Raw genomic sequence first — 15,371 nt, forward strand, 5'->3', positions numbered from 1 at the left:
GTAGCCTATATGTTCATAAATAATATTTAATTATCCTATAGCAGAACATCTGATATTTCAGCTAACACATTCTGTATATGGTAACAAAAAAAACAAAAAAATATATAGAAAAAACTGACACATTTTGTTCAGCAGTTGAATTGATTCAACATGAAAAGCCTGCCAAGTGAATGTGTCACTTAAGGTCCACTGTGTGACAGTCCGCACAAGTGGAGATAGGCAGAGACAGAGAGGGAGGGAGGGAGGGAGAGAGAGAGAGAGAGAGAGAGAGAGAGAGAGAGAGAGAGAGAGAGAGAGAGAGAGAGAGAGAGAGAGAGAGAGTAAGGGAAGCAGCAGATAGAGCTGCGAAGAAGAGAGGAAGCCTAGTCTTTCGCTCTCCTTTTGACAAAGCTGAGCTGATTGATCTAGTTCACTTCAGCCCCGAAGGTGGATCTCTGGTCTGCCATGCTGCATTGGTTCACTGACTACACTCTACACTGCCAGCAAGCGAATGCTTCAGCTTCAACTACATATCGCTTTGTACAATGCTGGAAAATGCCACTATGGTTATAAGGAGGATTTTTTTCTGGATGGGTTTTTGTATCCTTATCTTAGGGTCGTGTGGCACAACCATGAACATTCTGAGATTTGCATCTCAATGCCAGTGGCGTACTGCAGTTTTTTTTGTGGGGCCCCTATTAGGCTTGAACATACTAGAGGGGCTATGTCATAAACCCTCGAAGCAGAGGTGTCATGCCCATAGGGGGCACAGAGGCAGTTCATGCTTAACAAATATTTGTATTTATTTTATTTTATTTGTTTTAATTTCATTTCAGTTTTTGTTGTTTCTCTGTAATACTACTAGCCATCTAGCAATGTTATGAAGTTATCTTTAGCTAGCCCAGATAGGTTCAGAATCTCATAACAAGCTACCAAGAAGCCTGTAATATGTGTTTTGGATGGGATGGTAAATGGGTGTCCTGACTCTCTGTGGTCACTAAAGATGGTACTTACCGTACAAGTAGAGGTGTTTACTCCACTGTCCTGGCTAAATTCCCAATCTGGCCCTCATACCATTATGGCCACCTAATCATCCTCAGTTTCCAATTGGCTCATTTATCATCTCTCCTCCCCCTTGTAACTTCCCCAGGTTGTTGCTGTAAATGAGAATGCTTTCTCAGTTAACTTTGCTGGTTAAATAAGGGTACAATAAAAAATGTAACACATAAATAAAATAAGTCATTTCAGGCTATCCATCAAGTTAGACCAGCTAGCTGGCATGCCTACTGGCAAGGTTAATAGACCATAGAAAAGCAAGCAATAACTAGATATACTGAATAAGACTCACAGTCCTTTCAATCTTTTACCCAGATTTTAGCAGAGATGGAGAGAAGCATATTTAGTTTCTTTCAAAAAAGAACCACCAGTGTGGTCCTTCTGTAGCTCAGTTGGTAGAGCATGGCGCTTGTAATGCCAGGGTAGTGGGTTCGATTCCTGGGACCACCCATACGTAGAATGTATGCACACATGACTGTAAGTCGCTTTGGATAAAAGCGTCTGCTAAATGGCATATATAAGAGGATACAGACAGCTCAAGATGTATGCTCAGATATGCAGAAAAAGATACTGTACATTTTTTTAAACAAATAATTGATTAAACATAATGATTATGGCTCTATATTGCATTTAAATGGCTGTTTCAGGGGTTAGAAGTCTAGCCCCCCTACAGACCATCCTCATGTAGTTTGTGCCCCCTCAGATTTTTGCCTCGAAGTTCCAGAATGGGGTGAAAATGGGAGCCATATTGGTCAGGGAGAATTCCAAATCAGTCTCATTGGAATGAATGGCAGTAGAGGCATAACCCTGATTCTACTTATGCAGGAAAATACAACAAAGGCATGTGATATATCAGAACTGATGAAATACATTTATTGTAACCTAAAATATTGTCATATAATCATAAATACAGTTTATGCGGGTTTTATACACATTTTCTCTATAGCCTCTAAAATATATGCAAACAGACCAAAATGTCAACATTTTTGTTTTCTTGGAAGGCTGAGAATGCTATTATATGATACAATATCAGTATTAGTTTCTTTTACAACTTGTCTAAGTCCTGATTTCAGCCAGTGTATGACTGTGGATGGACAGCATTGTTTGAATAGAATGTTGGCACATTGGCAGTTAATTATAAAAAGGTATGGAATTTTTCCTCTAAAACTGCCTGCCTAGCTAGCTAACAAATATACAGTACAGATAAATTATTCAAATTCATTATTTTAACGCAATATTTTATCACAGCACTGGCAAACCATTGGGTGGGGGCCCCCAGAGCCCGTGGCCGTCCCTGCACAATATGAGATGGTTTGCTCTGGCAAAAGATCCCTATTGGTGGGCAGAAGTACACAGATTTTCTTAAAAGTAACTCTCAATGTGTTGAGTAGCATGTCATATTCCAAGACAATAACACATGGACACTTCACTCACAAATGTGGACTTCCAAACTAAATAAATCCAAGGTAAAAATGAAAAAGCACTAAACATTAGAGGGTATAACGACAATCAGAGTTGGAGGTGGTGATAAAAGTGTCCGGTCTAGAGGAGGAAGACCACATATTGTTGATGTTTTTTTTATATAATGCACTTCACGGAGTCGGAAGTATGCTATGATATGGTATGTGACAAGGTTCATATGACCTCATGAGCTAGAAAAGAAAAATGTGACGATTGTGAAGGAGTCCTGGGAGAGCAAAGCCATACTGTAATAATGTTTTACTCTCCATTTCTATCTGCTCCTAAGACTACAATGCCATCATATTCAGACTCCTCATTTACTAGTCAAAGTAGTGCACTATGTAGGGAATAGGGTGCCATTTGGGACACTACCTCGCTCTGTCAAGAATACAGCCCAGCCCTCCTCACTGACTCAATAACAGAAGTTATGTCGCTCCCCCTCCACCTTTTGAAACTCCTGAAGGACGGTGGCGTGTCTGTTAAGAGCTGACACTGAAAATTCACTTATCTTTTAAGTATCTAGATTGCCCAGCAACTTAATCAAAAAACCTAAACCCTGTATCCATCTCATGTAAAGATGTGGGGAGGTACACCTCACCCACTTGAAATCAAAACCTGTGTTCAAAGTCATTAACTTGACCCTTCAGTCAGTTTTGAAAGATGTTGAGAGGGTGGTGTTAATGTGCTGCCTGGTATAGCCTACTAGGCCTATATATAACACTGATGGCATCCTGTAGCAATAAAACACCTAATATCACAGACAGACTTTCACAATAATAGCTGCCTCACATGACAGCAACCTGTTGCTTGGTTCAGGGTACTATAAATAGAATTAAAGTCTAAACTGGTTATGTACTGTTTAATAATAAGACATGCCCTATTATGCTCAATATCCGCTTTTATTAACTTAGCCAACAACCGTTTCCAAATGACTGCTCTTCTTTTGCTGTGCTTTTGTTGCATATAAGGTCATTTGGCATGCTATCAAGAAGGATTAGGTTAATTACAATAGTTTCAGTAACCTTGTGTGAACTTGCCCCAACATGGCTTTAGGGTACACTAATCTAATGGGTTATTAGCATCAGCTCATACAGAATGCGCTTACGTCTTCTCCCCCTAGCTTAGACACCCTTGTTGCATGATTTACATCTCATATTATCAGTACTCAGTACTAATGTACTAATGTGCGGGGGAGTGTTTTCAATAACTGGCTTGGTGGGGGCTGTCAAGCATGTGGCGTGCAGCAGAACTTTACAACAACAATGAAAGCACAGAGGGGGGGGGGGATTTTGTATCTCCGACTGTATGGCACGATTAGCCATAATATATACAGTGCCTTGCGAAAGTATTCGGCCCCCTTGAACTTTGCGACCTTTTGCCACATTTCAGGCTTCAAACATAAAGATATAAAACTGTATTTTTTGTGAAGAATCAACAAGTGGGACACAATCATGAAATGGAACGACATTTATTGGATATTTCAAACTTTTTTAACAAATCAAAAACTGAAAAATTGGGCGTGAATGATCTCTCTCTGAATAATCCAATGTTGACCTAAATGACTAATGATGATAAATACAATCCACCTGTGTGTAATCAAGTCTCTGTATAAATGCACCTGCACTGTGATAGTCTCAGAGGTCCGTTAAAAGCGCAGAGAGCATTGTGAAGAACAAGGAACACACCAGGCAGGTCCGAGATACTGTTGTGAAGAAGTTTAAAGCCAGATTTGGATACAAAAAGATTTCCCAAGCTTTAAACATCCCAAGGAGCACTGTGCAAGCGATAATATTGAAATAGAAGGAGTATCAGACCACTGCAAATCTACCAAGACCTGGCCGTCCCTCTAAACTTTCAGCTCATACAAGGAGAAGACTGTTCAGAGATGCAGCCAAGAGGCCCATGATCACTCTGGATGAACTGCAGAGATCTACAGCTGAGGTGGGAGACTCTGTTCATAGGACAACAATCAGTCGTATATTGCACAAATCTGGCCTTTATGGAAGAGTGGCAAGAAGAAAGCCATTTCTTAAAGATATCCATAAAAAGTGTCATTTAAAGTTTGCCACAAGCCACCTGGGAGACACACCAAACATGTGGAAGAAGGTGCTCTGGTCAGATGAAACCAAAATTGAACTTTTTGGCAACAATGCAAAACGTTATGTTTGGCGTAAAATCAACACAGCTCATCACCCTGAACACACCATCCCCACTGTCAAACATGGTGGTGGCAGCATCATGGTTTGGGCCTGCTTTTCTTCAGCAGGGACAGGGAAGATGGTTAAAATTGATGGGAAGATGGATGAAGCCAAATACAGGACCATTCTGGAAGAAAACCTGATGGAGTCTGCAAAAGACCTGAGACTGGGACGGAGATTTGTCTTCCAACAAGACAATGATCCAAAACATAAAGCAAAATATACAATGGAATGGTTCAAAAATAAACAAATCCAGGTGTTAGAATGGCCAAGTCAAAGTCCAGACCTGAATCCAATCGAGAAGCTGTGGAAAGAACTGAAAACTGCTGTTCACAAATGCTCTCCATCCAACCTCACTGAGCTCGAGCTGTTTTGCAAGGAGGAATGGGTAAAAATATCAGTCTCTCGATGTGCAAAACTGAGAGAGACATACCCCAAGCGACTTACAGCTGTAATCGCAGCAAAAGGTGGCGCTACAAAGTATTAATTTAAGGGGGCTGAATAATTATGCACGCCCAATTTTTCAGTTTTTGATTTGTTAAAAAAGTTTGAAATATCCAATAAATGTCGTTCCACTTCATGATTGTGTCCCACTTGTTGTTGATTCTTCACAAAAAAATACAGTTTTATATCTTTATGTTTGAAGCCTGAAATGTGGCAAAAGGTCGCAAAGTTCAAGGGGGCCGAATACTTTCGCAAGGCACTGTAGCTACAGATAATGAAAGGCTGTGTCTATGCTCCTCTATTGGCCTGTCAATCTACCAGAGGAAAGATAAACAAACGCCAAAGACAACTTTCATTCAAAAGGGTTATTTTCAAGTTAAATAGGTACATATCTGCAGGTTAGATGGGTAGCTACTGCAAATCAATCTGAGTCAACCATCAACTTGGAAGAGAGGAGGAGGAGTTCCAGTGATATGTGCGTCATTTGGAGAATTGAGGATGGGAATGTGGGAGAGCATGAAATGGGAGAGCAGGAACGATTTATATTGTTTACGGGGACACTGGCATCCATGATGCCAACTGTATGCATCTCATCCCAAGACTACACCAAAGCCACAGAAATAGCCATGTCATGCCAGTATCACCTAAATCATTCTCAACAAGGGATCAACATGAAGTCTAAATGGACTATGCAGCTGTTTCAGATTTTGTATTGTGTTCATCGAAGCACGCATCACAGTTTGTGACTATATAAAAAGACAAATGTCATTGGACCTGTAGTGTAGAGGTTGTAGCAGTGGGAGGTGGGGGTTGGGACTGACGGGATAGGATGGGGCGGAATTCCGTCTGATCTGAAATCACGCAGCTGTCAGAGCAAATCAGGGACTGCTAGCTAGGCTGCTGCCTGCAATGAACATTTTAAACAATTTTGGAAGCACACTCACAAGGGTTACATAACTGAAAATGAAGTGACTTAGTCCAAATGAAAAAAAGTCTGTTATGTCTAATTAGGCACAGATAAGTCATTTTGAGGGCAATAAGGTATACAATGTAATGTCTTGCAGAGAATATTATTCACATCCTGAATCCATTTCTACCCCACATCATAAAAAACGTTCTTCATGTTTCCATTGACAGAGAGCATTTGGGTACAATTTGCTCATTATGTGGATCATTAATCTGATAGTGATACCATCAGATGTGGCCATCAATTGAATCTAGCCTACTGACTGTTGCTGTTTAAAAGCATAAACTTTCACACGTCAATACTTAAAAACAGATCTCTATCTTTGGAAACAAGGTGTTGATAAGGACAACATCAACTTTATAGAGAAAAAAAGGCATCACTTTGAAGCTGAAACCCGTGAAAGAGTTTTGAGATCTGTTTTTGCTTTAATACTACAGTTTTGGGTGATCTTGTGGTTTAGAGATTCACTTAAACCCCCCTTTCTGACATCAGAAACAGACACTTGAACTGCAGGAATGATTTCCACCAGACGGTGTCCACTGCAAGTCTTTGTGAGGCGCAAAAAAAAAGTACATTAAAAGTGAAAACGACAGCTATGATTATATACACCATTCACAGATTACTGGGAGTGTTGAGGCCGGACAAACAATTAGAAATGGGCAGGTACGAGCCTCAAGCCACCATTTAGAGATACAATTATATTAACTATGCTCTAATAACTGTGAAACATCAAACATCTGTGACAATTAATCATACACACAAGAAACGCAACAGGTTATTTACTCTAAACTAAATAGCAAAATACCGTATCACTCACAATAGAAGACCAGTACTATTCTATTGTATCCTATTTTAACTCTACTGTATGTCATTTGCATTTCACAGCAAGTGCAAGAAGATGTGTGAGAATATTTAAGCCGAGGGCTCAGTGTGAGAAAGATAGTTCTCACAAAGTAAGGAGAAAGGGAAGACATTTAAAAAATAGGATGGTTTAAGGCAGTGGCCTCTACCCATAGCGGTGGAACTGCATTGGGGTTTCCAAAATGTTTAAAAAAAATACAATATAGAAGTACAGTGCCTTGCGAAAGTATTCGGCCCTCTTGAACTTTGCGACCTTTTGCCACATTTCAGGCTTCAAACATAAAGATATAAAACTGTATTTTTTTGTGAAGAATCAACAACAAGTGGGACACAATCATGAAGTGGAACGACATTTATTGGATATTTCAAACTTTTTTGGGGTGCAAAATTATTCAGCCCCCTTAAGATAATACTTTGTAGCGCCACCTTTTGCTGTGATTACAGTTGTAAGTCGCTTGGGGTATGTCTCTATCAGTTTTGCACATCGAGAGAGAGAATTTTTTTCCCATTCCTCCTTGCAAAACAGCTCGAGCTCAGTGAGGTTGGATGGAGAGCATTTGTGAACAGCAGTTTTCAGTTCTTTCCAGATTCTCGATTGGATTCAGGTCTGGACTTTGACTTGGCCATTCTAACACCTGGGTATGTTTATTTTTGAACCATTCCATTGTAGATTTTGCTTTACGTTTTGGATCATGGTCTTGTTGGAAGACAAATCTCCGTCCCAGTCTCAGGTCTTTTGCAGACTCCATCAGGTTTTCTTCCAGAATGGTCCTGTATTTGGCTTCATCCATCTTCCCATCAATTTTAACCATCTTCCCTGTCCCTGCTGAAGAAAAGCAGGCCCAAACCATGATGCTGCCACCACCATGTTTGACAGTGGGGATGTTGTGTTCAGGGTGATGAGCTGTGTTGCTTTTACGCCAAACATAACATTTTGCATTGTTGCCAAAAAGTTCAATTTTGGTTTCATCTGACCAGAGCACCTTCTTCCACATGTTTGGTGTGTCTCCCAGGTGGCTTGTGGCAAACTTTAAACAACACTTTTTATGGATATCTTTAAGAAATGGCTTTCTTCTTGCCACTCTTCCATAAAGGCCAGATTTGTGCAATATACGACTGATTGTTGTCCTATGGACAGAGTCACCCACCTCAGCTGTAGATCTCTGCATTTCATCCAGAGTGATCATGGGCCTCTTGGCTGCATCTCTGATCAGTCTTCTCCTTGTATGAGCTGAAAGTTTAGAGGGACGGCCAGGTCTTGGTAGATTTGCAGTGGTCTGATACTCCTTCTATTTCAATATTATCGCTTGCACAGTGCTCCTTGGGATGTTTAAAGCTTGGGAAATCTTTTTGTATCCAAATCCGTCTTTAAACTTCTTCACAACAGTATCTCGGACCTGCCTGGTGTGTTCCTTGTTCTTCATGATGCTCTCTGCGCTTTTAACAGACCTCTGAGACTATCACAGTGCAGGTGCATTTATACGGAGACTTGATTACACACAGGTGGATTGTATTTATCATCATTAGTCATTTAGGTCAACATTGGATCATTCAGAGATCCTCACTGAACTTCTGGAGAGAGTTTGCTGCACTGAAAGTAAAGGGGCTGAATAATTTTGCACGCCCAATTTTTCAGTTTTTGATTTGTTAAAAAAGTTTGAAATATCCAATAAATGTCGTTCCACTTCATGATTTTGTCCCACTTGTTATTGATTCTTCACAAAAAAATACAGTTTTATATCTTTATGTTTGAAGCCTGAAATGTGGCAAAAGGTCGCAAAGTTCAAGGGGGCCGAATACTTTCGCAAGGCACTGTACATATAGATTATTGTATGAGTCAATATACAAACGTTTTGAGAAATATAATTGGAAAGATACAATTTCACTGAGTAAAAATTATTGATGTAAAAATGAAAAATGACAGATTTTAAGGTTGTGTCATTAGATTTTCAGCGGGGTGAAATTATTGGGGGAAAAATGGTGTACCCAGAAATTCTGGAAGAAAAAATTGAGTCCCCATTGAAAAAGTTTGAATAGCAATGGTTTAAGGGTGGTTTAGCGCAACAGTCTTGTATCATGTCCCGAAAGGAGAACAGAGGATTAGTGTTCAGATCTTTCTCCGAATTCATTGGCCGATGGTGTTAAGTCTGCCACTGGCAGCAGCTGACGATAGATAGACAGCCACAACAAATGTAATCTGTTAGTCATAGGACATGTATGGCAGCCATTATTCGTCAGCTCAAACGACCTAGGGAACCTGGGGAGTAGCCTCTCCATGCATGCATGAAGCCAGAATTAAATACACTGACAACTGGGCTTGGAAGTCTAGTAATATTTTCAGAACTCCAAGAGGAAGTTCCTTAAATGCTGAATTATGACATTGAGCGAGTTTTCCTATGACTTTGTTAGGATGTTTCTGGAACATCCCACTTGACTAAAAACATCCCAATAAAAAGCTGCAAAGAAAAGGAAAATAAAAAATGAAAGTGGAAAGCAAAAATACTTTTCTACTTTTCTACTTTTCTACTTCTATGAGTGTGAATAGGCCACATGCACCTGTGAGTTGAATTCTCTCACACCCTCATTTGTACCCTGGATAGTGTGAGAAATGTTTTTTTATCTTTGTGACTGATTTCAGCTGCAGAGTTGGCAAAGTCAAATTCAATTTGCAACCAGACGGTCTGCTGCAGCAGTTGCTTTTGAACAGGGGCAGGAGATTAGCTCAACTCTACTGAAAGGGAATGTGATGATAAGAGGGCAAATGTAACTAATCAGCACAATGAGAGCTACAAGGATTGACCCGAGGGCTTAATCCGCTGGCCGCTGAGGGGGCCTAGGCAGAACAATGTGGTCAGACTCATGTGCTTCACCCAGGAATGCATGACAATACAAAATGACAGTAAGTACAGTAATTGTGTGTGTGTGTGTGTGTGTGTGTGTGTGTGTGTGTGTGTGTGTGTGTGTGTGTGTGTGTGTGTGTGTGTGTGTGTGTGTGTGTGTGTGTGTGTGTGTGTGTGTGTGTGTGTGGCTGTGTGTGGGTGTGTGAATGAAACTGGGAAGGGGGGGGGGGTGTATGACTGCTACGGCACATTGTCATGTACAGTCGTGACCAAAAGTTTTGAGAATGACACAAATATTAATTTTCACAAAGTCTACTGCTTCAGTGTCTTTAGAATTTTTTTGTCAGATGTTACTATGGAATACAGAAGTATAATTACGAAGAACTTCATAAGTGTCAAAGGCTTTAATTGACAATTACATTAAGTTGATTTAAAGAGTCAATATTTGCAGTGTTGACCCTTCCTTTTCAAGACCTCTGCAATCCACCCTGGCATGCTGTTAATTAAATTCTGGGCCACATCCTGACTGATGGCAGCCCATTCTTGCATAATTAATGCTTGGAGTTTGTCAGAATATATGGGTTTTTGTTTGTCCACCCGCTTCTTGAGGATTGACCACAAGTTCTCAATGGGATTAAGGTCTAGGGAGTTTCCTGGCCATGGACCCAAAATATCAATGTTTTGTTCCCCGAGCCACTTAGTTATCACTTTTTCCTTATGGCAAGGTGCTCCATCATGCTGGAAAAGGCATGTTCGTCACCAAACTGTTCCTGGATGGTTGGGAGAAGTTGTTCCCAGAGGATGTGTTGGTACCATGCTTTATTCATGGCTGTGTTCTTAGGCAAAATTGTGAGTGAGCCCACTCCCATGGCTGAGAAGTAACCCCACACATGAGCGTTCTCAGAATGCTTTACTGTTGGCATGACACATGACTGATGGTAGCGCTCACCTTGTCTTCTCCGGACAAGCTTTTTGTCCGGATGCCCCAAACAATCGGAAAGGGGATTCATCAGAGAAAATGACTTTACCCCAGTCCTCAGCAGTCCGATCCCTGTACCTGTTGCAGAATAACAGTCTGTCCCTGATGCTTTTGCTGGAAAGAAGTGGCTTCTTTTCTGCCCTTCTTGACACCAGGTCATCCTCCAAAAGTCTTTGCCTCACTGTGCGTGCAGATGCACTCACACCTGCCTGCTGCCATTGCTGAGCAAGTTCTGTACTGGTGGTTCCCAGATCGCACAGCTGAATCAACTTTAGGAGACAGTCCTGGCGCTTGCTGAACTTTCTTGGGCACCCTGAAGCCTTCATCACAACAATTTAACCGTTCTCCTTGAAGTTCTTGATGATCCAATAAATGGTTGATTTAGGTGCAATCTTACTGGCAGCAATATCCTTGCTGTGAAGCCCTTTTTGTGCAAAGCAATGATGACGGCATGTGTTTCCTTGCAGGCAACCGTCGTTGACAGAGGAAGAACAATGATTCCAAGCACCAACCACCTTTTGAAGCTTCCAGTTTGTTATTCAAACTCAATCAGCATGACAGTGTGATCTCCAGCCTTGTCCTCGTCAACACTCACACCTGTATTAACGAGAGAATCACTGACATGATGTCAGCTGGTCCCTTTGTGACAGGGCTGAAATGCAGTGGAAATGTTTTTGGGGGATTCAGTTCATTTGCATGGCAAAGAGGGACTTTGTAATTAATTGCAATTCATCTGATCACTCTTCATAACAGTCTGGAGTATATGCAAATTGCCATCATACAAACTGAGGCAGCAGTCTTTGTGAAAATTCATATTTGTGTCATTCTCAAAACTTTTGGCCACGATTGTACTGTCGGCTACCGTAGCACTGTAACACTGGCTGTACATCATCAGATCTATTATTAATTTGTGGTGCAGAGAAAGTTCTACAGAACTCCGATACAGCATCCTATGATTGATACAGTACATCAACAGAAAACAAAGAGTTAGTAAATTGCCACTAAAGGCTTGTAGTACAGCAGTGAGCGCCTTAGACTGCATGCTGAGTATTACAAAACATTAAGAACACCTGCTTTTTCCATGACATGGACTGACCAGGTGAATCCAAGGGAAAGTTATGATCCCTCATTGACGTCACTTGTTAAATACACTACAATCAACATAGATGAAGGGGAGGAGACAGGTTAAATATGTTTTTTTAAGCCTTGAGACAATTGAGTCATGGATTGTGTGCCATTCAGAGGGTAAATGGGCAAGACAAAACATGTAAGTGCCTTTGAACAGGGTAGGGCAGTAGGTGCCAGGTGCTCTAGTTTGTGTCAAGAACCAGAACGCTGTTGGGTTTTTCACACTCAACAGTTTCCTGTGTGTATCAAGAATGGTCCACCACCCAAAGACATTCAGGCAACCTGACACAACTGTGGGAAGTATTGGAGTCAACATGGGTCAGCATTCCTGTGGAACGCTTTCGACACCATGTAGAGTCCATGCCCTGACGAATTGAGGCTGAGGGCAAAAAGGGGTGTTTGTCCGGTATATGTTTGGTATACTCAGTTTAAGTCTATAGACATTAAAGGACCAGTGCAGTTTTATATATATACAATACCATTCAAAGGTTTGGGGTCACTTAGAAATGTATTTGTTTTTGAAAGAAAAGCAAATTTTTTGTCCATTAAAATAACATCAAATTGTTCAGAAATACAGTGTAGACATTGTTAATGTTGTTAATGACTATTATAGCTGGAAACGTCAGATCTTTAATGGAATATCTACATAGGCGTACAGAGGCCCATTATCCGCAAACATCACTTCTGTATTCCAATGGCGCGTTGTGTTAGCTAATCCAAGTTTATAATTTTAAAAGGCTAACTGATCACTAGAAAACCCTTATGCAATTATGTTAGCACAGCTGAAAACTCTGGAGCTGATTAAAGAAGCTGTCACGTCCTGACCATAGAGAGCCCTTATTTTCTATGGTAGAATAGGTCAGGGCGTGACTGGGGGGTTTTCTAGTTATTATTTTCTATGTGGGGTTCTAGTTTAGTTTTTATATGTTGGTGTTTGGTATAATTCCCAAATAATTCCCCTGCCTCAGCTGGCTATCGTTGTCTCTAATTGGGAATCATATTTAAGCAGCATTTTTCCACCTGTGTTTTATGGGATATTGTTTTGAGTTAGTGTGTTACACCTCTTTGTTACGGTTTGTTGTTTGTTTCGTTCTTTCTTTGTTGTTTTCTGCGTTTCTAATAAATAATATGTGGAAACCATATCGCTCTGCAGCTTGGTCTGATATTTATTCAGACGACTGTGACAGAAGCAATAAAACTGTCCTTCTTTAGACTAGTTTAGTATCTGGAGCATCAGCATTTGTGGGTTTGATTACAGGCTCAAAATGGCCAGAAACAAGAATTTTCTTCTGAAACTCGTCAGTCTATTCTTGTTCTGAGAAATGAAGGCTATTCCATGTGAGAAATTGCCAAGAAACTGAAGATCTTGTACAATGCTGTGTACTACTCCCTTCACAGAACAGTGCAAATTGGCTCTAACAAGAATAGAAAGACGAGTGGGAGGCCCTGGTGCACAACTGAGCAAGACAACAAGTACATTAGAGTGTCTATATTGAGAAACAGACTCCGGGATGCTGTCCTTCTATGTAGAGTTGCAAAGAAAAAGCAATATCTCAGACTGGCCAATAAAAAGGAAAGATTAAGATTGACAAAAGAACACAGACACTGGACAGAGGAACTCTGCCTTGAAGGCCAGCAATCTCTTCACTGTTGACGTTGAGACTGGTGTTTTGCAGGTATTATTTAATGAAGCTGCCAGTTGAGGACTTGTGAGGGGTCTATTTCTCAAACTAGACACTAATGTATTTGTCCTCTTGCTCAGTTGTGCACCGGGGCATCCCACTCCTCCTTCTATTCTGGTTAGAGCCAGTTTGCAAACCAACAAATGCTGATGCTACAGATACTCAACTAGTCTAAAGAAGGCCAGTTTTATTGTTTCTTTAATCAACACAACAGTTTTCAGCTGTGCTAACATAATTGGAAAAGGGTTTTCTAATGATCAACTAGCCTTTTAAAATGATAAACTTGTATTAGCTAAAACAACATGCCATTGGAACACAGGAGTGATGGTTGCTGATAATGGGCCTCTGTAGATATTCCATAAACAATCAGCCGTTTCCAGCTACAATAGTCATTTACAACATTAACAATGTCTACACTGTATTTTTGATCAATTTGATGTAATTTTTATGGACAAAATGTTTGCTTTTCTTTGAAAAACACGGACATTTCTAAGTGACTCCAAACTTGTGAACGGTAGTGTATGTGTAATACTTTTTTCTCTCCATTTTTGGTGGGATGGAGTTTTAACCTCCACGGTGACATCACCAGGTGGTAAATGAGTTAATAGAACAATAAGTAAGAGAGTTCCAAACCTTTTCTGCAATAAGTTTTCCCCTCCCCACACAGACCGCTCCCAGACAGTTGAACAAAATTCTTGCTTGAGAAAATGCTTTTTACTAAGATATTTTTGTTTTAATTTAAATTTTAATTGAAAATAATCACAGTAAGGAATTGAATTGTTAGCCAAAAATGTTTTGTTGTTGAAATAAAATCAGCTGAATTGGACCTTTAAGACTTCCTACCTTTGGTTGTGATGGAGCCAGACTTTTGGTGTCCCCCCTCCAGTGGTGTCTGCTGGGCGGGTTTGGGTCTCACAGCATGTAGGTTCCCCTCACTCCCAGCCCTCATAAGCCTCTCCCCGACCCGCAGCATACAGGAGCGATTACCTGCCGGGCACTCCTTCCTCTGAGAGGGCTGCTTGGACCCTGCCGAGGAGGGTCTGCCCTGCCTGGATGACTTGGATGTCATCTTTCCACCGGTCAGATACTCCAGGGCGTCTTGTATATCCCTCCGGCTTGCTCCTCTCTCTCTCACACACTTCTGTCAGTCAGTCAATCCAGTTGGTAATCAAACTCTCTGGGTGAGTGTCAAGTATTGACTGGACGCGAAAGCTGAGCTGTCTGTCGCCTACAAGAAAAATGTATTTTAAGACAAAGCCCAGCTCCTTAGTTAGATAGACTGTAGTTCATCAGCTGAGAGTCGATTCCACGTGTGCACTCTCCCGCGCTGTGCTGTGCCTTGCAGTACGGTCTGCATTGGGAGAGGCACAAGCCCTCTCTCTCTCTCTCTCTCTCTCTCTCTCTCTCTCTCTCTCTCTCTCTCTCTCTGTTAATCTCTTCACATGCTTATAGTAAACGATCCTTAAATGATCCCACACTGTTAACAAATGACCCCTAATCTAGTGAGACGGCTGCCAGGGGTAAAAGTTAAACCCATCATCAATATGAAGGTAATCTCAGAGCAGAATGTTTAGCCTACACCATATTAATTCACAAGGCTGCAAACAGCACAGATGATTACAGTTGACAGTTGTAATGCTTCTGCTGGGAAGGCATGGATTCCAGCGCAGGCAGGCAGCTACAGCCTCACTAACACAGAGGCAGATATATTCTGTAGAGGAGTGAGCTCTGCTCTCTGATAGGCTGCCTCTTGGAAATCTGCATGCCCTCCCCAGC

At 41.1% G+C, this 15,371-nt stretch overlaps 1 protein-coding gene across 1 annotated transcript in view; it reads right to left on the minus strand.

The window, feature by feature from the left end:
- Positions 1 to 15,014, minus strand: part of LOC124040665 (sickle tail protein homolog) — a 57,215-nt gene extending 42,201 nt beyond the window's left edge. Inside the window, exon 1 of the mRNA XM_046357744.1 lies at positions 14,439 to 15,014. Coding sequence (XP_046213700.1) covers positions 14,439 to 14,664 — 226 coding nt within the window. The 5' untranslated portion in view covers positions 14,665 to 15,014. The remainder of the gene's footprint in view (positions 1 to 14,438) is intronic.
- Positions 15,015 to 15,371: the final 357 nt, after the last annotated feature.

This window comes from Oncorhynchus gorbuscha, linkage group LG08 (assembly GCF_021184085.1).
Source record: "Oncorhynchus gorbuscha isolate QuinsamMale2020 ecotype Even-year linkage group LG08, OgorEven_v1.0, whole genome shotgun sequence".
In the NCBI taxonomy this organism is placed as follows: Eukaryota; Metazoa; Chordata; class Actinopteri; order Salmoniformes; family Salmonidae; genus Oncorhynchus; species Oncorhynchus gorbuscha.